Consider the following 27,913-nt stretch of genomic DNA (forward strand, 5'->3'; position numbering starts at 1 on the left):
CCCAGTTAGCCACCTGTGATGGAAAACAGAGCCACGCTGCTTTAATTCAAATGTACTGTAGGCAGAAACGAGAGGATGAAGCATCTTACTGTACCATGACCTACTCTATCAGTCAGCTTCCTGCTGAGGATAATTCTGCTTCAGCTGAGACATATCCACCAACTCAACATGATGCCAGACTATATCCACCAACTCAACATGATGCCAGACTATATCCACCAACTCAACATGATGCCAGACTATATCCACCAACTCAACATGATGCCAGACTATATCCACCAACTCAACATGATGCCAGACTATACAGTGGGACTAAGTGTGTGTGTGTAAGAGTGTGGAGGGAATCTGTATTCCCCAAGACACACAGAAATACACGTGTGTCTCATCTTGGGTTCTGAAAAGAGATGAGGCCGTGGGGCGTTAGTTCTGTCGATGGTTGAGTTGTGCGCCAAGGCCACAACGCTGTAGAAATCTTACCCAGATTGACTAGCTAGGTTTCCACCAAAGGCTTTGATCTTGAACACTTCACTTAATATTCCTTCTGAACACTGGGATTTATTTATATTTATTTCAAACATGTTCCTTAACTGTACTGTTTTTAGGCATATAAATATAATTACTAGAATGGACATACCCCCAGACGATGGCCATTTGACAGTACATCCATTCCGGTTCTACTATTTCTATGTTTACATACACTTAGGTTGGTGTCAAACTCATTTGTCAACCACTCCACACATTTCTTGTTAACAAACTATAGTTTTGGCAAGTCGGTTAGGACATCTACTTTGTGCATAACACAAGTAATTTTTGCAACAGTTGTTTACAGATTATTTCACTTATCACTCACTGTATCACAATTCCTGTGGATCAGAAATGTACATACACTAAGTTGACTGTGCCTTTAAACAGCTTGGAAAATTCCAGATAATGATGTCATGGCTTTAGAAGCTTCTGATAGGCTAAATGACATAATTTAAGTCAATTGGATGTCTTTCAAGGCCTACCTTCAAACTCAGTGCCTCTTTGCTTGACATCATGGAAAAATCAAAAGAAATCTTAGCCAAGATCTCTGAAAAAAAATGGTAGGCCTCCACAAGTCTGGTTCATCCTTGGGAGCAATTTCCAAATGCCTGAAGGTACCACGTTCATCTGTACAAACAATAGTATGCCAGTATAAACACCATGGGACCACGCAGTCTTGTTACCGCTCAGGAAGTGTATTTAAACTTTTGACCCACTGGGAATGTGATGAAAGAAATAAGCTGAAATAAATCACTTTTATTCTGACATTTCACATTCTTAAAATAAAGTGGTGATCCTAACTGACCTAAGACAGGGAATTTTTTAATAGGATTAAATGTCAGGAATTGTGAAACTGAGTTTAAATGTATTTGGCTAAGGTGTATGTAAACTTCTGACTTCAACAGTATAAGCCTCTAGTTGTTGTCCTCAGCTGTGTCTGTCTCTGTGGTAATTCTCACAGCAGGCTACTGAGTGGTATCTCTCTCTGGTCTGCAGGCATGTGCTCTCTGTTTAGCAACAGCACACTGCTCTATGTCTCCTACAAGAAGAAGCACCTGCTCAAACCTGCTGAGTTCTTCATAATCAACCTGGCCATCAGCGACATGAGTCTAACCCTGTCCCTCTACCCCATGGCCATCACCTCCAGCATCTACCATAGGTACTGTCCACACCTGTTTACACTACATAGCCTAGCAAATATCTACCACAGGTACTGTACAAATAACAGTGAAGTAAGGAAGTACCCAGGTCTGGTACTGAATGCAATTTTACACTCGAGTCCAGCCAAGCTGAACTGTGCTGACCTGGTTACTTATCCACTAGAACCTCCTGGAAAGGATCAAGTGAAAAGGAAATGTCCAGGCCAGTGCAGTTCGGTTCCGAATAATAGCATGAAAGACCCCTTACAGTACTGCCAAGGCACAGTAACAGCCTATTGGAGAGGAAAGGCTTCACATCACATGTGACTGGCTCCTGTACTTCAGACAGAGATGGAGGAAACGGTAGTGTTTTCACTGAAGGCTTTGATGTCCAACGCTGGCCGTGTGCCACCACACTGTGTTAAGGCAGATTAGTGAAGGTGTTGGGTTTGTATTAAACTCTTCTTTCCAATTGCCAAGGCTCAATTAGCGACCTGGTTTGGTCATGTGGTCACAGGTGCTGTTTTATACTATACATGGAGTGCTAAACAAATGACCAGTGTTCTCTCTCCGACTCTCTTTCTGTCTCTGTCATTCTCACACTCAATTTCTTCCTCCTTTTCCCCTTTCACTCCCTCTCGCTCTCTCCCCCTCTACCCCTTTCTCTCCCTCTCTCAGGTGGCTGTTTGGGAAAACAGTGTGTTTGATCTACGTGTTCTGCGGCATGTTGTTTGGACTCTGCAGTCTGACAACTCTCACCCTGTTGAGCATGGTGTGTTTTGTGAAAGTATGTTATCCTCGCTACGGTAAGTTATCAAAGAGCCTGGCCCTAGTCTTGCCCATGGAATTGACATAGGATTAGTACGTTTCAAAACTAAGTGGTTGACTTTTGATTTATTGACAGTGAAATTTTTTTAAGACCTAGATAATTCCACAGTGACCGAACACTTATCAGCCACTGCTTTGATGGCTAATGAGTCCACTAGCGACTAGCCGACACTCAATTAGTGTGGCTTATGATGTTGCTAAAAAAATGTTGCTATTCAGTTTTAAATTCTGAGAATGTCCTTTTTTGCAATGGTACTGAAAAATTCCATCTGCTTGGATGTTTTAGCCCGAGACACACTTAGCCAATTTGAACAAATTAGTTATTCGTTGCTGTTCTTTTGAAATGTGGCCTAGTATGTAATATAATGGGTTAGTTATCATATATTTAGTCAATTCCATGTGCACTATACATATCCAGGCCTGGGAATTGGGAAATAACCCCTCGGAGCATTAAAAACAGTTCAGAAGAATGTGTACTTCTCAAATTATTACTCTGACATGTTCACTTTGAAAAACATCATATTCCTCTGGAAATCCACCCCAGAATCTCTAATGATCACCATGCTACCCTATTATAGGTGCAATATGCAGAAATCACGCTGCCACTTTCTGGTTGCTAAAATTCGAATGGTTTGCCTAATTTCAGTTTATGATAATCATTGCACCATCTAAAGCGCTGTGAAATATATATTTTCAATAAACCCAAATATTATATTTTCAGCTGTTTGAAGCTGGTGTACAAAACCGAAAGTAAAATCCGCTAAAATGAAACAGAAAGCATAGAACAGATGGATGGATTCTTAGAAAACAAGTCTATGCGAATGACAGATCTATAACTCACATTTTTATGTGAATTGAGTCGGGTCGCCAAAAGTTACATATTGCAGCTTTAAACTGACTGTCCATCTCCCCATCCGTCCAGGTAACCGGTTCAACCCCGTCCACGGCCGTCTACTGATAGCCTGTGCATGGGCTTGGGCCCTGGTGTTCGCCTGCTCCCCTCTGGCCCACTGGGGTGAGTATGGTCCGGAGCCCTACGGCACAGCCTGCTGCATCGACTGGCGCCTGTCCAACCTGCATCCCGTGGCCCGCTCCTACACAGCGGCGCTCTTTGTCTTGTGCTACATCGTGCCCTTCTGTGTCATCGTGGCGTCCTACACGAGAATCCTGATGACGGTCCGAGCCTCCCATAAGGCCATGGGGCATCACGAGGCCCGGCAGACCAAGATGAGCAACATCCAGGCTGTTATTGTGAAGGTGAGCATGGTGTGGTCTCACAGGTACTGTAAAGCATGCTGTGACAACTGTTGATTTAAAAAAGGGATAAATACATTTGATTGGTTGATACATTTTGGGAAAGTGATTAAATTGCCTATTGTATAGTCACAACTAGGGCCACTTCACGTATTGTAATAGGTTTGTAGTTGGACAGGGAATAGGAGGATGGCACTATACAGATGTATTGTGTCCTGTCTATGTTAATGTCAGGAATAGGATGCTCAGTCAGTACTCTTTCAAGACATCCTCATTAATACTGAAGAAAATGGCTAACAAAAAATGATGCTTCATTTTGTCATCCCTTTTTGCTCTCTGTCTCTCCTGCATTACTGTGTTCCTGTATAATCGCCCCATAAGAGCACTCATCCTCTCCGTCCTGTACAGTATGTGCCAATAGAACACACACACCTTCACCTTGCTACCAGCCCTGCTTCAGGGGTGATGGCCCCTGCTCATCCGTTCATACCTGTGATTATTGGTGCAAATCTTATCGGGAAACACACTGGCTGGGGACTTTCTTCTGAGGCTTGATTCCAACGCCATATTAAAAAGAGGGCCCAGGGGTCAGAATAAAACTAATTTTGGAGGAACAAAGCGATAGGACAGATCTGCTGGGGCATAATCTACTAGCCATCCAAATCAAAAGCATCTCAGAGACAGGGGAGTCTTTGTAGCGCTCAGCCCCATCTCTCTCTGTTTCTCTCTCTAAAAGTAATCACATTCTTCAGCTCTGGTCAAAAATGGCAAAATCTCCAACCTTCCATTCTTAAGCAAAATTCCGGAATCAGTTGGTTTTTAAACAGCTACATTTTTTTTAAGTGCCAACTGTATTTTAGAAAAATTCCAAATCAGGTGTTTGGGCCCACCACAGCACAGAGACAGCCTTAAAGTGGTAAATGATCTTAGAGCCAACACAGATGCCAAACAGCTCTCCTTGTACTTTAAGTGCTGCATTTGACACTGTTGACCATGATGTCCTTCTGGACAGACTGGAAAGGTGGGTTGGCCTCTCCGGTCCTGTTCTAAATTGGTTTCAGGACCTTTTTTTGTCACCCTTAGTGAACACAACTCAAATGCATATCGCATGTGGCGTTCCACAAGGTTTGATTTTGGGTCTGGTACTGTTCAGAAAGCACAGCATTCATTTTCACTGCTACGCAGACAATACACAACTTTACATTTCTGTGTCACCGGAGGATTTTAGCTCCACAGATAAATTATTAGACTGTATATGTGATTTAAATACTGGAAGCTTCTCCAGCTAAATCAAGACAAGACTGAGGTACTTATTGTTGGAGCCAAAGCACAGAGAGAATCAGGCCGTGTCTGGTCTACCCAAGAAAGCTATTGGTACACTGCAAAACATACAGAATTCTGCAGCATGGGTACTGACCAAGACAAGATGGAGAGCATACATTACACCGGTTTAAGGTCTCTGCACTGGCTGCCTGTGAGTTTTATAATTAATTTTAAGATTCTCCTACTGATTTAAATCAATCCACGATTGTGCATCCCAATACATGTCAGACATGCTTTTACGTTAGTGCATTCGGAAAGCGATCAGTCCCCTTGACTTCCTCCACATTTTGTTACGTTACAGCCTTATTCTAAAATTTATTAAACTTTTTTTTTTTTTTACTCAATCTACACACAATACCCCATAATGATAAAGCAAAAACAGGTTGACACTTTTGCAAATGTATTAAATCACTTGCATAAATATTCAGATGCTTTACTCAGTACTTTGTTGAAGCACCTTTGGCAGTGATTACTGCCTTGAGTCTTCTTGGGTATGACGCTACAAGCTTGGGATACCTGTATTTGGGAGTTTATCCCATTCTTCTCTTCAGATCCTATCAAGCGCTCTCAGGTTGGATGGGGAGCGTTGCTGCACAGCTATTTTCAGGTCTCTCCAGAGATGTTTGAATCTGGGCTCTGGCTGGGCCACTCAAGGACATTCAGAGACTTGTCCCGAAGCCACTCCTGCGTTGTCTGGGATGTGTGCTTAGGGTTGTTGTCCTGTTGGAAGGTGAACTTTCGCCCCAGTCTGAGAACCTGCTCCAGGGCACTCAGGACTTCATCAAGGATCTTTCTGTACTTTGCTCCATTCATCTTTCCCTCGATCCTGACTAGCCTCCCAGTCCCTGCAGCTGTTGAAAAACATGATGCCACCACCATGCTTCACCGTAGGGATGGTGCCTGGTTTCTTCCAGACGTGACGCTTGACATTCATGCCAAAGTGTTCAATCTTTGTTTCATCAGACCAGAGAATCTTGTTTCTCATGGTCTGAGAGTCCATTAGGTGCCTTTTGGCAAACTCCAAGTGGGTGTCATGTGCCTTTTACTGAGGAGTGGCTGCCGTCTGGCCACTCTACCATAAAGGCCTGATTGGTTGAGTGTTGCAGAGTCGATTGTCCTTCTGGAAGGTTCTCCCATCTCCAAAGAGGACCTCTGAAGCTCTGTCAGTGACCATCGGGTTCTTGGTCACCTCCCTGACCAAGGCCCTTCTCCCCCTGATTGCTCAGTTTGGCCTGGCAGCCAGCTCTAGGGTGAGTCTTGGTGGTTCCAAACTTCTTCCATTTAAGAATGATGGAGGCCACTGTGTTCTTGCGGACCTTCAATGCTGCAGACATTTTTTGGTACCCTTCCCCAGATCTGTGCCTCGACACAATCCTATTTCGGAGCTCTGAGGACAATTCCTTCGACCTCATGGCTTGGTTTTTGCTCTGACATGAACTGTCAACTGTGTGTCCTTATAGACAGGTGTTTGTGCCTTTTTCCAAATCATATCCAATCAATTGAATTTACCACAGGTTGTAGAAACATCTCAAGGATGATCAATGGAAACAGGATGCACCTGAGCTCAATTTCGAGTCTCATAGCAAAGGGTCTGGGTATTTCCGCTTTTTTATTTTATTTTATACATTTGCAACAAAAAAAATCGAAACCTGCTTTTGCTTTGTCATTATTGGGTAATGTGTGTAGATGATTGGGGGGATATTTTATCCATTTTAGAATAAGGCTATAACAACAAAATGTGAAAAGTCAAGGTCGTCTGAATGCACTGTGTGTGTGTTTTTTATTTTTTTACATTTATATATATTTTTATAGTTGTCTAAAGTTCTCAAGTTTTGAAACTCACATGCTTCTATAACTCTCCTCCCCTTGGAATGAGCCAAAGGAAAAAAAAGAATTTCCAATATGGAAATGTAGAATCAAAATAAATTGAGCCAGAGTAACACACTGGCTGAACGCAAAACTTATTGACTGCTCACCCTCAAAGCGTTTACATTTTTTTTTTCAAAATCTGTGAACTAGGCCTTTTATTAGGGGTGAAAAATACTCCTCAGCAACCCATGCCGTGATCCATACAAAAACGCTTCACCTATATATTTGTTTTACTCTCTCCATCCAATCAATGGCAGTCAGGTAGGCTCTGATGTCCCTTGCTTTAAACCTTGACGTTAAAAGAATCTCAATGGCCTGTTTGAATCACTTAATCCTCGGGAGTCAGCCAGTTGGGTGTGGAGTGGAATCTGCCAATAGACCTTGTTGAACTGTTTACATTTGTGCTCTCTTTCCTTCCCCCCCTTTTCTTTTCCATTTTTTTCTTCTCCAGCTGAGTGTCGCTGTCTGTATCGGTTTCTTCGCAGCGTGGAGCCCTTATGCCGTGGTGTCGATGTGGGCAGCTTTTGGACACATGGATAACATCCCACCTTTGGCTTTCGCCGTGCCTGCCATGTTTGCCAAGTCCTCCACCATCTACAACCCCATCATCTACCTGCTTCTCAGGCCCAACTTCCGCAGGGTGATGTACCGAGACCTAGTGAGCCTTCACAGGGCCTTTCTGAAGGGCTGCCTGTGCTCCTGCTCCCAGGGCGCTGTGGGGAAGTGCCACTCCCACTCCGTGGTCCGGGTCGGCCTCCAATCGTTCTGCAGACGTCCGGGCCACGGCCAGTCCTGTTCCCCCACCTCGTCCGCCCACCAAGCCCTCGCCGGGTCCAGAGGTTGCACTAGCGCCTGCGAGAAGTGCAGCGACGCCTGCGAGAAGTGCAGCGACGCCTTCGAGTGCTTCAGACACTACCCCAGAGGTTGCCATGGTGGCACCAACATCCCCAGCTCCTCAGCCAACGTTTACGCACCTCAGGATCAGCTCTCAGAGCCCCAGCTGCAGTCGATGACACAAAAACAGATGCAGAGGCGGCAGCAGAAAAAGCAGGAAGCGTGTCATAAGAAGTCCCTGCGAGCCACCATGCACGGCAAAAGGACCTCGGAGATCGACAACCTTCAGATCAACTTGGAGATGGTGCCGGGACACGCTAAAGTTGCCTGGCCCTAAAATGTTATATTCATTCTGGTTTTATTTTTTTACATCTCTGGTATATATTTTGCAGTTGATATATAAATAAATTCCGTAATTTAAAATATGTTTATCTGTCAAGATAGACAGTGACTCTTTGTTAAAACATACTACTTATTAAAAACCTGGGTTGTCCCTCAGGGATTCATGTGGGCTGAAAGAGATTACAGTGGAACAGAAGTGAAGGACCTGATGGATTGGGAAGAAAACCACAGGTACAATACTGTTTTCTGTGTGCGGTAATAATTGGTTGGACACATGACGATGGAAATCCCAACCAACTTTGACATCAGTCCAACTTCCTCTACACCCCAATTCGAACCATTGTTTACACTTTGCTAATGCAGGTACATGGATGCTGGATTTCTAATGTAGATAACAGGTTGGTTTAGTACAGTGTGGCTTTACTCCACATGAAACTACATTGTTGTCTGGATGTATAAAAGAGATGAGAGAGATAATCAAACAGCTGTATATACTGATACTTTAAGAGATGACAATAGACGAGTGAATTCGCTACTCACTCAACAATAAAACAACTAATTCAACAACTGTGTATAAAAGTGCAACACAGAGGGGAGAGCGTGAGCAAGGCAATTAAACAAATACAAATTGAGCAACTGTAGATATTCAAAGTGAACGATGAGAGTGGGGAGGACAAAACAAGCAGAAACATGTGTTTTCTGGTATTGACTCATTGTGTGTGAGAACTGGTTGTTAAATATGCATGGGATGTCTTCCATCACACAGGTCCCCAAAAAATATCTACACGCTGTCGATTCCCTCCAATCCCGTTACAGAGCAATTGAACCTTCCTCCCGTTTTCCACAACTGAACTAACTTTGCCATGCACTTTCTCTCTCTGGGTAACTATTGAAATCTGGTGTTTTAATCATTCATTTAATTACTAACCTCCTATTTGAGAATATAATGATGCAAAGATAAAAATATAATTGTTTTGTAGTCTTGGTTAGAGTGAATCATTTGGGTGCAATTGAAACAATGTTGATTTAAACAACCTTAAAATTGATGGATGTAATTATTGGGTGGAGAACCGACGCTAATCCACGTTTGCATTTGCTGATCTATTCATCAGTCATTCATGCAGAGATTAATTTTCTCCTGTTTGCAAAGGGAATTCATAAAACCAACAGGCTCCAGCCTTGATTAGAATGTTAGTATTACAATATGGGAAGGTTGCCACGAAACAACAAATCAATGTCTTTAAACAATGTGTTGATCTTATCGCTTACTTAACCCTAAACCTTTTTAAAACATTCAATTAAAACAGTTTTTCACAGCAGCAGCCATGTGGTGGTTAGAGTTGGTCCACTGGGGTTGGATAGATCTGGGATTGGGTGAGTCTGACCCCCGAGGAGAAGCTTCTTAAACACAGCAACTTTATGGTCTTCGAATCTCATGCATCTGGGCTCTACCCAAGTTTATTTTGCTGTCTGAGCAAACTATTTCATAATCTGGGCTCTACCCAAGTTTCTGTTGTTGCTGCCTAGGCAAACTAGTTAATCTAGGCTCTACCCAAGTCCTGTTCTGTTATTGCTGTCTGGACACACGCGTTCGTCATTAGGGGCGGGGCCAGGAAAAACAATCTTGTCACAATGTAATGTAGAATGGGAGATCCACATTTAACGTTAATGTTTTGTTTCTTTAAATATTATTTAACACTATCATGCAAAAATTCATTTCCAGTATTATAAATGTTTTCTTCACTACAAGGACTGAGGTGTGTTTAGTGAGTCATGGACTACAAACCACTAGATTGCTTCAGATGTGAGCATAATTATGACAACTCACCCTCCTGGAACAGACTTTATTTAACAAGACAGTGAAAAGTGCCACCACCAGCTCTTTTTGAGATACCTCTCACACACATACGAGTAAAAACACATGCCAACACGCACCAATGCACATTCACTGACAAGCATGTCCAATAGCAGACAATAACCTTTTACTGCAGTGTACTAAATAAGGGTCACAGTTTTTCTTGGTAGTCTTAAAAAATCTAATTTGAAACAAAAGTATACACCTCACACACATGGTTATGGGCTTACAAAAAATAACTCCTGTACCATGTCATATATAGAGTTGAAATGTATTCAATTTTGAGTTTGCATCCCGATATTACACTTGTGTATATACTTTATATATCACAGAAGACTCAAATAAAACAAAACTGTTTGACATAGAAACACTTTTTTCAGTGTTAAAATATGAATAACTTTCCACCCATGAGGCCATTTGACTGCAGGAAAGGCTATGGCAGAAATAGACCTGCAATGCATGACTCCTGATCTGAATTACAAACACACTACAACAATTAATTTAAACTAGCCTAGAGACAGGATTTAATAACAGTGGCTCATTGGTAGGACCTTTAATCTGTCGAATAGGTAATTGCCTCAATTCATAAGCATTCATGTTTCATTTGCCGTACACTGGGAGAAAAAAAACGTCCCTGGATGGATAATCTAATTACTGCCTGGCAGCTGTATCTGGATAAAGAGTGTAAGGTTGGAGTCCTCTAATGCGGCTAGTGCGCCATGATTATGAAAGGAACCTGGCAGGGAATACATAGTCTACTGTCCTCTAGCAGAGAGCAGGGCGACAGCAACAACGTCTATATTGGTCACATGCTTGTTGTACACAGGATGTCTGTCTACTTGTCTGTTCTGTTCTTGGAAAGCTACTTTACATGGTGTAATTTTGTACTAATGCTGACCCAAATAATCAACGTCTCTAATTTGAATGATGCATGATTAGTTTAAATCAGAGTGCGTTGGTGCTGGGCTAGAACAAATGGCTGCACACCCATAGAATTAGTTCATATTATTTCTATGTGCACTGACTGCAAACCATGTAGCTCTCCTAGACCAAGGTCAATTATACTGGCAGAATTATGACAAAATTCCACTCCTTTGGTGCTGATAAAAATAAAAAATAAATCCATTAATTATAAGCCACACAATAATTCTTTTTTTTTTTTTTTTGCTGAATGATTTTCTTGCTGTAGCGAACTGGCACAAATTAAGATTAGACACCTTTTTAGTAGAGTTCTCATCTGGCCTGATTTTTTTTGTCCAGTCCGAACCAAGCCCGGTGAGTTGAATGCAGCCAGGGCCCCGGTCCGACATTACATAAAATAAATGAGCCCGAACCTGGGGAAAAAAGCCTGATTTTCTAGAAAACAGTATATTGATTTTAAACTTTTGTTGAGAACAATGCGGCAGAGGCGAGTGGCAGCAGAGTGAGGAGACGAGGAAACAGCCATTGTGCCAAGAAAAAACGCAGAGCGAGAAACTCACTTTCGTTATAGTCAAGTGAAGGATGACAATATTGGAATAAAGTAGGCTAATGCAATTGAAGGCATGTATCAAATTGTTGCTTACTAAAACTCCCAAAGTCATATCCAACCAATATACTAATTTACAGCAAAGTCGTGTGCGGTTACCTCAGCACCGTTTTGGTTGGGCCAGCACCATCGTGCTGCTTTGAGACAAGCATGCAGACATCTTGATAACCGAAATCTGACGTTTGATTGATTTTTCACCGAATCTCCTTTTGGATATTTGGTCATAATTAGCCTGGCGAAATGTTAGCTAAATTGAGGTGGGTGTTCAAGATCATCTTTATTCTAGCTGGCTCATATATTAGCTGATCAGAACATTTTATTAGCATGTTATGTAGCTTATTTTATTTTTAATTGAACCTTTTTAACTAGTCAAGTCAGTTAAGAACAAATTCTTATTTACAATGACGACCTACACCGGCCAAACCCGGATGACGCTGGGACTCCCAATCACGGCCAGTTGTGATACAGTTTAAAAAGTGGATTTTGCTCTTCCCTCATGTAGTAGCCAGATTGGACCATTCGGCCGGCAAGATAAGACAGGTCGGCGAGCCAGATAGGGTCGGCCGGCCAGCCAGATAGGACCAGTTTCAACTTCAAAATCAAATTTTATTTGTCACATACACATGGTTAGCAGATGTTAATGCAAGTGTAGCGAAATGCTTGTGCTTCTAGTTCCGACAGTGCAGTAATATCTAACACTTAATCTAACAATTCCCCAACAACTACCTAATACTCACAAATCTAAAGGGGTGAATGAGAATATGTACATGTAAGTATATGGATAAGCGATGGCCGAGCGGCATAGGCAAGGTGCAATAGATAGTATAAAATACTGTAATACATGTGATATAAGTAATGTAAGATATGTAAACATTATTAAAGTTGCAATATTTAGAGTGGCATTGTATAAAGTGACTAGTGATTGGGTCTCAATGTAGGCAGCAGCCTCTCTGAGTTAGTGATTGCTGTTTAGCAGTCTGATGGCCTTGAGATAGAAGCTGTCTCTCGGTCCCAGCTTTGATACACCTGTACTGACCTCGCCTTCTGGATAGTAGCGGTGTGAACAGGCAGTGGCTCGAATGGTTGATGTCCTTGATCTTTTGGCCTTCCTGTGACATCGGGTGCTGTAGGTGTCATGCAGGGCAGGTAGTTGCCCCTGGTGATGCATTGTGCACACCGCACCATCCTCTGGAGAGCCTTGCGGTTGAGGGCTGTGCAGTTGCCGTACCAGGCTGTGATACAGCCCGACAGGATGCTCTCGATTGTGCATCTGTAAAAGTTTCAGGGTTTTGGGTGACAAGCCAAATTGTTGCGCCTTCTTCACCACACTGTGTGTGGGTGGACCATTTCAGTTTGTCTGTGATGTGTACGCCGAGGAACTTCAAACTTTCCACCTTCTCCACTGCTGTCCCGTCGATGTGGATAGGGGGGTGCTCCCTCTGCTGTTTCCTGAAGTCCACGATTATCTCCTTTGTTTTGTTGAAGTTGAGTGAGAGGTTGTTTTCCTGACACCACACTCTGAGTGCCCTCACCTCCTCCCTGTAGGGTGTCACGTAGTTGTTGGTAATCAAGCCCACTACTGTTGTGTCGTCTGCAAACTTGATGATTGAGTTGGAGGCGTGCATGGCCACACAGTTATGGGTGAACAGGGAGTACAGGAGGGGGCTGAGCACATACCCTTATGGGGCCCCAGTGTTGAGGGTCAGTGAAGTGGAGGTGTCCTACCTTCACCATCAGGGGCGGCCCGTCAGGAAGTCCAGGACCCAATTGCACAGGGCGGGGTTGAGCCAGGGCCTCCAGCTTGATGATGAGCTTGGAGGGTACTATGGTGTTGAATGCTGAGCTGTAGTCAATGAACAGCATTCTTACATAGGTATTCCTTTTGTCCAGATGGGATAGTGCAGTGCGATGGTGATTGCATCGTCTGTGGACCTGTTGGGGCGGTATGCAAACTGAAGTGGGTCTAGAGTGGCCGGTAAGGTGGAGGTGACATGATCCTTGACTAGTCTCTCAAAGGACTTCATGATGACAGAAGTGTGTGCTATGGGGCGGTAGTCATTTAGTTCAGTTCTTTGCCTTCTTGGGTACAGGAACAGTGGTAGCCATCTTGAAGCATGTGGCGACAACAGACTGGGATAGGGAGCGATTGAATATGTCCATAAACACACCAGCCAGCTGCTTTGCGCGTGCTCTGATGAGACTAGGGATGCCGTCTGGGCCAGCAGCCTTGCGAGGGTTAGCATGTTTAAATGTTTTACTCATGTCAGCCACCGAGAAGGAGGGGGGGGCAGTCCTTGTTAGCGGGCCGCGACGGTGGCACTGTATTATCGTCAAAGCGGGCAAAGAAGGTGTTTAGTATGTCTGGAAGCGTGACGTCGGTGTCCGTGACGTGGCTGGTTTTCTTTTTGTAGTCCGTGACTTCCTGTGTATTCAACTGCTCATAGTGAACCACAAAGTTCGGTAAATGGGGCATGCCCACGAACTTGGTTCATGGTGTTGTTTACTTCAAACAAACCAAAACATAGTAATATCAGAACTTCTCTAGGGATTATTTTGTTTATTTTTCCGCTAACGTTTCATCATGCCCATGTGGTGTGTCTGGCTGTGCTAATTACAAACAAACGCAAAAATTATTTATTTTTTACCGTTCTACCTACCAGAGATTTAACCAGATGCTGTCAATGGTATGCGGCTATGATGCTTATGGTGAGCAAAGATTATCAGAGGGATTTTCAGGCTGAATGGATTTTACACATCAGCTGAGAAGTAATGCGATACCATTCTTAATGTTTTTTATTTTTTTAATTGTGGGTTGATCAGCTTTAATATTGCATATAGATTGTGGCTTCCATCAAAGTAATTGTCTGCATCATTTCCAATTCCCCATATATTTTTTGTAAATATACAGTATATATCAAATATTTACAAATATATTTTCCTTTATTTTTCCCTAACCCTACCACCCCTCCCCTAATTGGAGTAAACGAATGGACAACAACACTTAGGCTTCTACTTCCATGTTATACATACTATGTACATTTTACGCACACAATATTTTACATTTATCTTATTTTTAGTCCCACCCTTCAGCTCCACTCAACCCCTCCCATCTATTTCTGAACACCATCCAGTTTTGATTTCTATTTGCCATAACCTTTCTATTCTCATAGTTTCTACAGATTGTAAATTAAAGAAACATTTTTGCTAAGAGTGTTAATGTTATTGATTTGACTATAGCTTTTTAAAATCATCCAGCAGTGCTATAAAAGCTCCAGGTAAATGTTGCAATTCTTCAGCCATTCATTTTTTTTACATTTACATTTTAGTCATTTAGCAGACGCTCTTATCCAGAGCGACTTACAGTAGTGAATGCATACATTTCAATTAATTTCATACATTTATTTTTTTCCTGAGACCAAAAACAAGCTACAAATGGACAGTACCAAAATAAATGATCTAATGATTCTGCCTCTTCGCAGCAAAATCTATATATATATATATATATATATAACATTCTATTGGTTGAATTTTGTAAAATAATTGAAATTGAAAAACTCTGTTTTGAATCCAGCATTGTTTTGTGTATCAGTTCCTAAACCATGTGCCATAGAATCGGTACAGTAAAAATCTCTTCCCAACTATTTTGCAATCTATACAGCACAACTGTAAAAAAATAAATAAAAAAAGTCCTCAAATGAAACTGGTATACATTTTTGATTTATCACAATTTTCTTTAACCAATTTTGGTCTTTTAATGCAGGGCCGACAGACAAGTTCCTTACTTTCTCCCCCTCCCAATTGCCTCTTCCATTTTTATGGTGATGCTGCAATTAGTTGCTTGTAATTTTGAGTGGAGCAGACATTTCCATATATTTTTGTTATCTGCATGTGTGACATAACTCCACCAGTGCCATTTATGATATCATTTACAATGATTATACGTAATGTTAGCTGGACTAGGTAAATTAGCTACGTTAGCTAACGTTACAGTCCTGGTAGTCACTGCTAGACTTGTAGCTAGCTTCAGCAGAGTAAACATGTTTGTCTGTTCGTTCTATCTAACTAATGTTGGCTAACGTAAGATAGCAAACGTTAGCAAATAAGACTAACTCAATCTGGTAGCCAAATAGAATTGCCGATATAACCAACTCACTGTCGGTGTGTTGGTAGTAATGATGAATGTGTATAAATTGTTTATGGTTGGTTCTCAGCTGGCTAGCAATCTTGCTGCCAATTTAGTGATGCTAACTAGCTAACAGCAAGTTGACAATATTGCAATGTCCATGTTAGGTATGGTAAGCTACATAATCTGATTCCCCCAGCATGTGATTCCAACCTCAAGCTCTGCACAAGGTGAAGGTAAGTTGGCAAAAATATTTACAAGCTGACAGCTAAAATAGCTACATTTACAGTAAGCATGAATTGGATATTGTTTGTGTTATGGGGTTACAGGTGTATGTAGCCTGAGGACCACAGAGTACCTTCCAGTCCATGTGATCAATTTAGTGTACTACCCCTGTTCTCTTCTTACCTTTTTTCTCTTTGTAAAACTCAGGTTACTTGGAGTCCTTCCACAGGCCCTGCTGAAAATACCCCAAAGCGGCGGCATGAGGGAGGGGACACCTTGCAATTATGGAGTGCAACAAGATTGTGGGACAAAAACAAGCAAGGGACACTGAAAGGTATAAAATCAAGACAATAGTAATGACACAACCATTTCATTCTTCTCTCTGCAGATTCTCAAAACACAATGCAAAGACACGTCTACAAAAATTGACAAGAATGATCTGTCAAAATCAATGGGCTGGGGGAGGTTTACATATAGGTTTTTGAGATGAAGGGGGTTGCGCTTAGAGACAGTAAATGTAAAGTTGTATATGAGAAGGATTGAATGGTGCAATTCTCCTCAATCTCCCATACACAACAATACATCATGTGTAAGAACTGCTCTTCTAAGACACTTTCTGCAGCCCCCCCCAGATGTTGACTGATCTTTCCGTTCAAAAGCAGCTCCTAATGTCCCTCATTGTCCCTAAACAATACACTAGTCTGTCTCTAAACACTTACTGTAGGTCCCAATCGGTTGACACCGATACCAAACCAAAGGCGTGTTTCCCTACGTCCCTTCCACAAAAAGTGTCAAATGGTAACACCACAACCATGTCTTTCCAGGAGACGTGCTGTATCAGCAAATCTTCGTACACTGCAGACGGAACAAGATCATTCGCCACAAGCACTCTGCTTCCACAGCCCACCATTGCCAGTCTACCTACACAGGATAAAGGACCAAATATTAAATATGGATCTTTTAGATCAAGCCTCAAAATTTGTCTGCCTTTATGGATTCACAGAAGATATTTATTTAAGCTGTACAGGGCTATGTAGCATCAAACAGATGTTAGACATTCAGATATATCCAAAGAATGTTTATTTGTCCAAATCTAAAATAAAGGGGAGAGTACAATATTTAATGCTAACTCAAAAAGAACTGGGTATTCAATAAGAATGTTATGGTAAAAGTAACATACCAAAAAAATACAGTATGAACAGTGTCCTACTCCCTACCAAAAGCCTGTGACTGATAATTAATCAATGTGATTTTGTGTCACTGTATATTTGGTGAATTGATCTCTGGCTGGGCAAGTGAAGGTGGTAGCTCATTTATTTGTTTGGTCATCTATCACTGATCAGAAACATTTAGCATGCAATAATGTAGCCTTAATCAAGTGTAGCCTATCAACTGTTAAACTCTGACCCCCTCTAGTAGCATTTTCTAAATGACACACACTATTGTATACTACCCTCAAAGTACATTTATAGTTTCAAAATGATAAGTCCTACAAACGCATGTAGTACTGTTAGAAAGGTAAGAACTGTGGGATTCAGATACAGGTGTCATAAACAATGTGACTACTACAGAGCCTGAAATACAGCAGACCCCAAAAACTTTAATGTACTTTTTATTTTCGGAGGGTCCCCCCAATTGTCCCCCATTTTGGGGAATAAGAGATTTGAAAGTCTAGTTTTGAGATAAATATGTCACCAATTACTGTTCCAAAAGCTATAAAAAGAAATCACCCAATAAATTACTGGGAGTTTATATATAGTGTGCAACTCTATTTTTATAGCTTATAGTTTATTCGCCGTCTACATAAAATAATTTTCTATGGGTGTGCGCCAGCTCATGTTTTTTATTCGACCAATTACTGTCCCAAAAGGAATTCTAAAAAAAATTAAGAAAAATGTTGTCCAAACTTTTACCTAATGGTGGCACTCTAAACATGGACCAATTCCCATTGGAGCACAGTGTTTATGCAATTTGCCATACCATATATCCCCTGTCTGATTCTCAGTTTGTCCACTAGATAGCAGTAGGAGATCATATGATGTCTCTTTGCCACTTAAAACCAGTTGCGTCTGGTTTGGGTAGTGAGTCACTGTGCCAAAATGGCTGAATGGATTTTCAAGCCTGACATCTTAAAATGACCTTAGCAATCAGGCTTTGAAGTTAGTTATATTTAAAAATATATCTATTTAGAAATTTTGAAATCTATATTATTCAATTATTGCACCCACACTGCTTGCGCGCGCCAACGAGCGTCTGCATTGCCAAGGGCTAAAATAGAAGTCAGTTCTATTTGTGATGCAGATCACGCTGCAAGTCCTGCCTCTCCCATCTCCTCATTGGTTTATAGAAGCAGGTACCCACATGCCATCTCATTGGTTATACCCATGTGGGTGACTGAAAGACGAACGAGGTCAGTGGCGGTAATGCACCTAATTTATGAAACTTGCCAATCGAAATATAAAGTCAAGAGAAGAAAAAGAGAGGAGAGATGACTAGAAACGATTCAGTTGATCGTTTTTATGTGTGGATTAATTGTTGGAGTAGAGGACCTTGTGCATTTCAGGTAAAATAACAACTCAATGTTTATATCCCAGGACAAATTAGCTAGCAACAGCAAGCTAGCTAAATGGGACAAATTAGCTAGCACGTGCAAGCTAGCTAGCTAAATTGCCATAAATGTTTAATGCTTTTCGACCTGTCCCCAAATTAATGTAATTGGATCAGAGTTTGTTTTGATATTTGAACCTGCGTGTCGTGATCACGTTCGGTGTGGGGGGACAAAATAAATGTATGCATGATGGCATGCGCGTGCAGCCGGTTTGGGTTCCGTGTAACCTGTACACTCATATCCAATGGCAGGAAAATTCAATACTAACAACTCTCAAACATTACATTGGTTGGCAGGAATGTAAGGGTGTGGGTGGGTGCTGGAGTAGAAAGTCTCTCTCTGGGGTAGGGGATACTGGAATAGATAGTCTACTGTACCTATGGAGAAGTATTGGTCCTGCAGGCATGAAGAAGCTTCTTTACCAGGTCGACTTTGACACAGTTCTCCAGTGCTCTGCAGAGCTGGCCCACTGTGCAGCCCACACAGCCCTCCTTCATCCTCCAGCGTTCCAGCATCTGGTGCACCTTCTCAGGCAACCCGTCACGATGGTAGTCCTGGTCGATGGTGTCCACCTCCACCTCGCTCAGGCCCAGACGACGGGCGCAGCGCTTCCATTCCTTCCCAATGTTTTCTCTCAGGAGATCAAGGTGCTTTTCAGTCACTGCCTGGTCCTCTGAACACGGGACAGGACACAACAGAACATATTGTGTAAAATGGAAGTTAAAGACCCTTGTCTGTGATATTTAAGGGTTTTTGATCATTTACTGTCAATTAATGATACATAGCAATTTACTAATACCACTTATAAATGCCCCATGGTCTTAGTTGAACTATCCAACCCAATTATAAACCCAACAGAGGAGGCTGGGGGGAAGAGATGGAGGAGGGCAGGCTCATTGAAATGGCTGGTATGGCATAAATGGAATGGTATTAAACACATGGAAGCAATGTGTTTGACGCCGTTCCATTCATTCCAGTAAACAAACAATGTAAGAACCCTTATATTGTGGCTAGATACAAAATATGGGACTAAAAGTAGAAAACATGACATAGAAAAATAGGAAGATGTCTATTTTCAGGAAGTAGGCTCCTCTTTGCAGGATTCTATTCTTACCGTTCATCTGCAGGGTCTCTTTGAGTAGAGAGTGTGAGTTTGCCCCATTGGAGAGAGAGCTGGCTGACCTGCTGTGAGACTCGTGGTCCCTGATGCTGAGTGTGTTGTTGCTCCCTATCTGGATCCCTCTGGCATTCTGGATGAACAGGCCTCCTGCAACCCACACACACACACTGTTTCTCATAAATGATTTTCTAATTGAAGTGGTAAATCGCTGTCATGCTGATTGGGGAATCTGCATCAGCTTTAGTAATGGTAATAGTGGTATCAAGCACTGTAATCTCTGCCCTTCACCCCTACCTGGGTCCTGTGGAGATCTAACCTTGGCACCCGAGTTCAGGCGCAGCCCTGCAGTGAGGTCTGGGGCAGCTGACTCTGGCACTGGGTAGGCTGGCCAGGACTGGAGGCGGTTGTACTGGGCGTAGGGATACTGCTGCTGGGGGGAGTACTGGCCCTGGCTTAGAGAGGGGCTGCTGGAGGACCCAGGCATGTGGCTGGAAAGCTGGCGCCTGGGTGTGGTGGCCCCTGAGGGGTCCGCAGCCTTGTACATGCCTAGGCTAGAAAGACGGAGGTGGGGGTTCACCTCCACGCTGCTGGGCTGGACGGCCTGGGTTTTGGGGAGCCCTCTGTTGGCGGTGGGGTCCTGTGAGCTGAGGCGCTGTGGGGTGGAAGGGTGAGGATTAGGGAAGGGGCTGAAGTCAAGCTGGTCCATCCGGCTGTAGCTGGCGTATTTGTGATATTCCAACTGCTGGGCTAGTTTGACTTCCAGGGCTGAGAGTTCGTTGACCATTTTGAGATCCATGCCCGAGGTGGTGCTGACGGGGCTGAGGGTCCGGCCATCTGGCTGGATAAGGGAGTGCTCACAGGGGAGGAAGAGGTTCAGGTCCTCGATGCAGGCCTCCACTGGACCAGCCTCTATACGAACAGCCCTAGCACTGTCTGAGCTCAGCAGGGGAGCCAGTCGGTCCATAGGGAGAAGGGGTAGAGGGTTCATTTTTAATAGCTGAATTCTAAATTAAGATCCAGGTGTATAACTTGTCGTATAAATGGTTTGATTATTGATGAGAATGAGAGATTTTAATGGAAAATCTAGAAACGGGCAAAGACCTCAAGTAAAGGTCTTTTGATTTTATTTTTTTATTTATTACAAAATACACAAGGAAGGGGTAACATTAAAGTATTAGAACATGAAGGACAAACACTACAGCATCAAGACACTATCAAACATGTATCAGTCTTTCTGCAACAGAGCCATCCGTATGTGTGAGAGTGCGTGTGCATGATAGTGATATAAAATGTCTTAATTTCCTTTTTCATGATCACAATCTTGTGAAACCAGAACCCTCCAAGATCCCCCCACAGTTCCCCAATAGCTGTCCCTCAACCATTTGAGACCCCTCCCACAGTCCCCCCCAGGAAAAAGAAACAAAAATACAATTAATTCCATTCCCCACCCCCAAGAACCCCCCAATACACTAACAACCAAGAGAATGAACTAAAGAGAAAAAAGGAAAAGACAGAAGAAAACAGCAAACAACAATGCAAAAAAAAAAAAGATTTTAAAACAAAGGACATCAAGGACAACTGAAATCATAACAGCAATGCCTACTTTATGTTTGTGTGCATGTCTGGCACTATTAGATGTATGTGTGTGTTCTTGTATGTGTTTATTTGAATGAGAGTGTGTATGCATGTGTACAAACACCTGCACGGCATCAGCCTCAGGCAAACCGGCATTAGTTGTAAAAACACTGCCACTTAGTGTCATTCAAATGTACTTTTATAATGTTTTATTTAGACTTTTTTCCCCCTTTACCTTTTGACCACCATTCTCGCTCTCACACAGCAACTCCACTCCCACTTGTCTCCAATTCCACATACCAACCCTCAGCCCGTCCCATCTATCTCTGCTGGCCACCCACTTCGTGTTTCTACACAACACATATCTTTCAACTATGCTATGATGTTTAACGTACAATTTCAATCTATCTAATCGAATCTACAGATTGCGTGTTGAAGATAAATACTTTTACTAAGAGTATTAGTAATTGACTGACCCGGTCTCTCCAGATCTCCTAACAGTACTATTTCTAGGGTCAATTTTAGATCAATGCTATGCATTTTCAGCCATTCCTGAACCTGAGACCAGAAACAGGCTACCTGAGGGCAATACCAAAATACAGTGAGGGAAAAAAGTATTTGATCCCCTGCTGATTTTGTACGTTTGTCCACTGACAAAGAAATGATCAGTCTATAATTTTAATGGTAGGTTTATTTGAACAGTGAGAGACAGAATAACAAACAAATCCAGAAAAACACATGTCAAAAATGTTATAAATTGATTTGCATTTTAATGAGGGAAATAAGTATTTGACCCCCTCTCAATCAGAAAGATTTCTGGCTCCCAGGTGTCTTTTATTCAGGTAATGAGCTGAGATTAGGAGCACACTCTTAAAGGGAGTGCTCCTAATCTCAGTTTGTTACCAGTATAAAAGACACCTGTCCACAGAAGCAATCAATCAATCAGATTCCAAACTCTCCACCATGGCCAAGACCAAAGAGCTCGCCAAGGATGTCAGGGACAAGATTGTAGACCTACACAAGGCTGGAATAGGCTACAAGACCATCGCCAAGCAGCTTGGTGAGAAGGTGACAACAGTTGGTGCAATTATTCGCAAATGGAAGAAACACAAAAGAACTGTCAATCTCCCTCGGCCTGGGGCTCCATGCAAGATCTCACCTCGTGGAGTTGCAATGATCATGAGAACGGTGAGGAATCAGCCCAGAACTACACGGGAGGATCTTGTCAATGATCTCAAGGCAGCTGGGACCATAGTCACCAAGAAAACTATTGGTAACACACTACGCCGTGAAGGACTGAAATCCTGCAGCGCCTGCAAGGTCCCCCTGCTCAAGAAAGCACATATACATGCCCGTCTGAAGTTTGCCAATGAACATCTGAATGATTCAGAGGACAACTGGTGAAAGTGTTGTGGTCAGATGAGACCAAAATGGAGCTCTTTGGCATCAACTCAACTCGCCGTGTTTTGAGGAGGAGGAATGCTGCATATGACCCCAAGAACACCATCCCCACCGTCAAACATGGAGGTGGAAACATTATGCTTTGGGGGTGTTTGTCTGCTAAGGGGACAGGACAACTTCACCGCATCAAAGGGACGATGGACGGGGCCATGTACCGTCAAATCTTGGGTGAGAACCTCCTTCCCTCAGCCAGGGCATTGAAAATGTGTTGTGGATGGGTATTCCAGCATGACAATGACCCAAAATACACGGCCAAGGCAACAAAGGAGTGGCTCAAGAAGAAGCACATTAAGGTCCTGGAGTGGCCTAGCCAGTCTCCAGACCTTAATCCCATAGAAAATCTGTGGAGGGAGCTGAAGGTTCGAGTTGCCAAACGTCAGCCTCGAAACCTTAATAACTTGGAGAAGATCTGCAAAGAGGAGTGGGACAAAATCCCTCCTGAGATGTATGCAAACCTGGTGGCGAACTAGAAGAAACGTCTGACCTCTGATTGCCAACAAGGGTTTTGCCACCAAGTACTAAGTCACGTTTTGCAGAGGGATCAAATACTTATTTCCCTCATTAAAATGCAAATCAATTTATAACATTTTTGACATGTGTTTATCTGGATTCTTTTTGTTGTTATTCTGTCACTCACTGTTCAAATAAACCTACCATTAAAATTATAGACTGATCATTTCTTTGTCAGTGGGCAAACGTACAAAATCAGCAGGAGATCAAATACTTTTTTCGATCACTGTAAATGGTCTATTGAATCTGTATCCTCACAACAAAATCTGCAGAGCTTCGATGATTTTATGCCCCAAATATTCAACATTTTGTTGGTGGCAAGAATTCTATGTAATCATTTTAGCTGAGAAGCACGAAGTCTTGAATCTTGCGTCGTTTTATATATCAACTCATACACCCTGTACTGTGGAATCGGTACATCAAAAATCTCTTCCCAACTATTTTGCCATCTGTATGGCACCAGGGGCGAAAATCTGATATCAACTTTGGAGCGGACAATTACATAAAATTTTCTCAAGAGCAATTCCTGAGGGGGACACCAAAAGTAGTGCTGTAACACATAGCCTACATTGTAAGATGGTAAATGTATATTGAGGAACCAAAGAAATAAGGTGTTTGCCGTACTCCTAACTACCGGTACCCAAAACTACACAACTAATCACAACAGCAATACCATTGCCTTTAACAAATCTTAGTTCAGTCACCAGTTTAAGTTGAGAGTGGGGGTATCCATGGCATTTTCCAATTATGTTCCTATTTTACAAGTCAAAAAAATGGAGAACCTTTCATAATGTTGCCAAACAAAGACTCAACAAACTTACCTGAGACTCCCTGTCTCTGCCAGTCTGTCCCTGCATATCTGTCCCCAACTCTGCTGTCTGTGTGCCATCTGTTGCCTGCTCTGCCTAATGACATCATTGTGAAACATTTCCATTAGAATTTAATTTCTTTCTTATGAACATTTTATCAACTAGTCTTTGAGATATTAGGCTACTAGGGTTCTTACTTTGCGTTTTGGTGTACTGAAAAATACTCTGATGTCCGTCTTATTTTTCTGCCATTTTTCTACCTGGCTGGCTGGCTGGCTACACACACACACAGTGTGTAGGTTATTTACAGTAGGAGATGGGCTTCTATCATCTTATCTTTTATCATTCTATTTGGGCTTCGATCTAAAAGGTAGCTAGCAAATGTGAAACGGATTAAAATGACAAGAGTTGACAGCTGTATGAGTTCACCATTTACACAACATATGCTGCAACCTTTTATAATTTTAATAGTTTGTTTCATATTGGCAGGCTTCCAACAATAGCTGAATTTGCAAAGCTAGCGAGCACCAATTCCGTTTCAGTGGTGTTTGCTATAATCTTTGCTACCCGGGTTAAATAAAGGTGAAATAAAATAAATAAATAAAAGTTCGCCTGCGACAATTTAGCTTTTGCAACGAGACCATTAAATATATTTAAGACAATGGTAGAAGAGAGTGTAGTTCTGTTCAGTTTGGACTTCAGTTTATCGCTAACCTTATCGCAGGGACTTTGAAGCACTAACTCACATCATCTGCATGCTGATCTTGGAATAAATTGACGATAGCAAAGATTCCATCTTTGACGAGGCCACATAAATGGAATAGGTACTAGCTAGCTTAATAGTTAATATTTGCGCGCTAGCTCTGCATATTCAGCTAGTGTGTGTGCGCGATTGACTGGATTAACCTCACGTCAGTTACGTTCATTGAGTGCCTTTCAGACAGTAGATACGACCCCTCTGTTACCTTGCCAACAAAGGAACTGGCAGTGGATCAAAACATTGTGAGGCAAAGGGTGGGGGGGTTGCAATCTTTTGAAACTTAAAAACGCGCTATTAAGTGTCTATAATCAGCACAATTGCTTTCATTGCGTATTATTAATATTATTTAAATTACAGTTATGTTTCAGTGATATATTGGGGGGGACAAATCATATTTTCCAAGGATGGGGGGGTCGTGTCCCCCCCGTCCCCCCCGGGATTTCCGCCCCTGTATGGCACAGTTGTCAACATCCTGGTCCTCAAATGAAACTGGTATACTTTCCTATTTATGCTATTTTTATTCCTCCGCCAGTTTGATCCTTTATATTGGTCAGACAGACCAGTTCCCTACCTCCTGCCACCCGCCTCCTCCATTTTTGGGGCAATGCTGTAATCAATTGGTTGTACTCTTGGATTGAGCAGACCTTACCGTACAATTCTGATAACTCCATGAAGGACATAACTCTACCATTACAATATCATTTAAGAACAAAATACCCTTTTCAAACATCTTTCCCATAAATACAGGTATTTTATCAATGAGCACATGTGAGTTCAGCCATAATATTTGTTGTAATATTTGTTCTATCTTTTCAGGGGGATGAAATTGAAATTGTAGCCAGCTCTGCAATGCTTGTTTGAAAAAGACAGATACTTTTTTCAAAGTATCATTTTCAATTAATCGAAAATGAGACATGGCAATCTGCACAAAGGCAAAAAGGCAATTTTTAAACAATCGATGAGCTTTTCTTATTAATCTACTTGAACCATTTAGGGTTCAAATAAAACTTTTGAACGAGTGAAGTTTTAGAGAGGTTTAGTGTTTTTATATTTAATCATCTCAACCCACCCTATTCATTATATAGATAGGCTCGTTATTTTGTCTAGTTTAGCGTAAATATGTCAAGCAAAAATATTTTTGCTCATATGATTTGAAAAACGAATTATCAGGAGTAGGCAGCGCCATAAGTAAGTGAATAAACTGAGATATGACTAAGGAGTTAATCAGGGCACTTTTTCCATAAATAGACAGGTATTTACCTCTCCATGGTTGCAGGATCTTGTCTATTTTTACAAGTTTTCTATTGAAATTCATTGTGGAGAGCTTATTTATATCTTTTGTGATATGAATACCGAGTATGTCTACTTCACCATCAGCCCATTTTATAGGTAAGCTGCAAGGTAATGTAAAAGTTGTATTTTTTTAAGGATCCAATACGTAATATTGTACACTTATCATAATTAGGTTTTAGTCCAGAGAGTACAGAAAAGTTATCTAGATCTTTAATGAGACATTGCAGGGATCTAGCTTGCGGACTTAACATAAAACTTGAGTCATCGGCATACATGGACACCTTCGTTTTTAAGCCTTGGATTTCTAATCCTCTAATGTTGTTATTGGATCTGTGTTCACGTCCTGACCAGTATAAGGGTTATTTGTTATTGTAGTTTGGTCAGGACGTGGCAGAGGGTATTTTGTTTATGTGGTTCGGGGTGGTGATTTATTTAGTAGGGTGTTTGTTTAGTTAATTCCAGGTTTTTTGGGGTTATGTTCTATGTTTGTATTTCTATGTGGTTTCTAGTCTGTTGTATTTCTATGTCTAGTTGATTGGGGTTGGACTCTCAATTGGAGGCAGGTGTTTTCTAGTTGCCTCTGATTGAGAGTCCTATATATGGGTATGTGTTTGGTTAAGTGTTTGTGGGAGATTGTTCTTGGATTGCTGTGTTGCCTTCAAGATTGTTATTTTGTCGTTCATCGGTTTGTTATTTTTGTATACGTGTTTGTTTGTTTTTTTTCCTTCTTTTCCTGTCAATAAAGAAGATGAGTATACATGTCCCTGCTGCATTTTGGTCTCATCACTACGACAAGTGTGACTATCTGATTTTAATAGCTAGCATTTCGATGGCCATAACGAATAGATATGGTGACACGGACACCCTTGTTTAACTCCTCTTCACAATTCTAAACTCTCTGAGAAGTAGCCGTTATTTACTATTTTACACCTGGGGTTGCTGTACATTACTTTTTACCCATTTTATAAGAGAATTAGCGAAATTGAAAAAATCCAGGCATTTATAAATAAAATCCAGTCTTCAAAATCCGCTATAAATACCATTCATAAGGTTCTATTATTTCTAGTAGTTGTCGTATATTATCTCCAATGTATCGTCCATGTAAAAAACCTGTCTGATCAGGATGAACAATATCTGGTAACACCCTTTTAATTCTGAGTGCTATGCATTTTGCATCACGACATTGAATTGTAAGGGGCCTCCAGTTTATTTTAGATAGACCGGGTCTTTATATTTGCCATCTGGGTCTTGTTTTAATAATAGAGAAATCAGACCTACCTTCTGAGTACCTGACAGACTACTATTTCTATAGTAGTAGTTAAAACAATCTAACAATGGAGCTTTTAGTATATCAAAAAATACTTGATATACCTCTACCGGTATGCCATCAAACCCTGGGGTTTTTCCAGACTGAAAGGATTTAATAGCCTCAAAGTTCTTCCTCTGTCATTTGGCCTTCGCACTGATCTTTCTGTACATTTGTTAATTTCCCATTTTTTTATATTATTTGGAAAGAATTCCTTACTGTAATCTTCATTCAGTGGGAGAGGATGAGACGGAAAAGAAAACATCTGCCTAAAATAATTAGCTTCCTCTTTTAAAATATAATTCGGAGACTCATAGATGACTCCGTCTTCAGTAACGAGTTTTTGTTAGTGTTCCTGTATTAGAGATTCAGGAAGAATTTGGTGCATTTTTCTCCATATTCCATCCAGTTTGCTTTATTTTTGTAATAGATTACATTAGATCGTTCTTGAATAAGTTCCTCAAGTTCTTTTTGTTTTTCCTCTAACTTATTTTGTATCTCTGTACTATCATTTTTATTGCAATCTACCTGTACTATTAGTTCATGTATTTCCCTTGTTAGTCTTGTTTCTTTAGCCAGAAACTGCTTTTTTTATTATTGATGAATATTGAATTGAATGACCCCTG

General features: G+C 41.6%; 2 protein-coding genes across 10 annotated transcripts in view; one reads left to right on the forward strand and one right to left on the reverse strand.

Annotated features, from left to right (window-relative positions):
• Positions 1–9,130, forward strand: part of LOC106569157 (opsin-5) — a 28,584-nt gene extending 19,454 nt beyond the window's left edge. For 2 of the 7 annotated variants that reach the window (XM_014140198.2, XM_014140197.2), the window contains exons 3-7: positions 113–316; positions 1,522–1,684; positions 2,343–2,470; positions 3,415–3,749; positions 7,390–9,129. In XM_014140198.2, coding sequence (XP_013995673.2) covers positions 113–316; positions 1,522–1,684; positions 2,343–2,470; positions 3,415–3,749; positions 7,390–8,109 — 1,550 coding nt within the window. In that variant the 3' untranslated portion in view covers positions 8,110–9,129. Of the gene's footprint in view, positions 1–112; positions 317–1,521; positions 1,685–2,342; positions 2,471–3,414; positions 3,750–7,389 lie in introns of all 7 variants that reach the window. The other 5 variants (XM_045694173.1, XM_045694172.1, XM_014140199.2 and 2 more) reach the window with 4 other exon arrangements.
• A 4,397-nt stretch (positions 9,131–13,527) lies between these two features.
• The window catches only part of LOC106569156 (receptor-interacting serine/threonine-protein kinase 1), a 20,590-nt gene continuing 6,204 nt past the window's right edge, over positions 13,528–27,913 (reverse strand). The window contains exons 9-13 of one of the 3 annotated variants that reach the window (XM_045694176.1): positions 23,941–24,024; positions 19,868–20,506; positions 19,568–19,720; positions 18,831–19,126; positions 13,528–16,762 (exon numbers count right to left, since the gene is read on the reverse strand). In XM_045694176.1, coding sequence (XP_045550132.1) covers positions 18,831–19,126; positions 19,568–19,720; positions 19,868–20,506; positions 23,941–24,024 — 1,172 coding nt within the window. In that variant the 3' untranslated portion in view covers positions 13,528–16,762. Of the gene's footprint in view, positions 16,767–18,830; positions 19,127–19,567; positions 19,721–19,867; positions 20,507–23,940; positions 24,025–27,913 lie in introns of all 3 variants that reach the window. The other 2 variants (XM_045694175.1, XM_014140193.2) reach the window with 2 other exon arrangements.

This window comes from Salmo salar, chromosome ssa14, assembly GCF_905237065.1.
Source record: "Salmo salar chromosome ssa14, Ssal_v3.1, whole genome shotgun sequence".
NCBI lineage: Eukaryota > Metazoa > Chordata > Actinopteri > Salmoniformes > Salmonidae > Salmo > Salmo salar.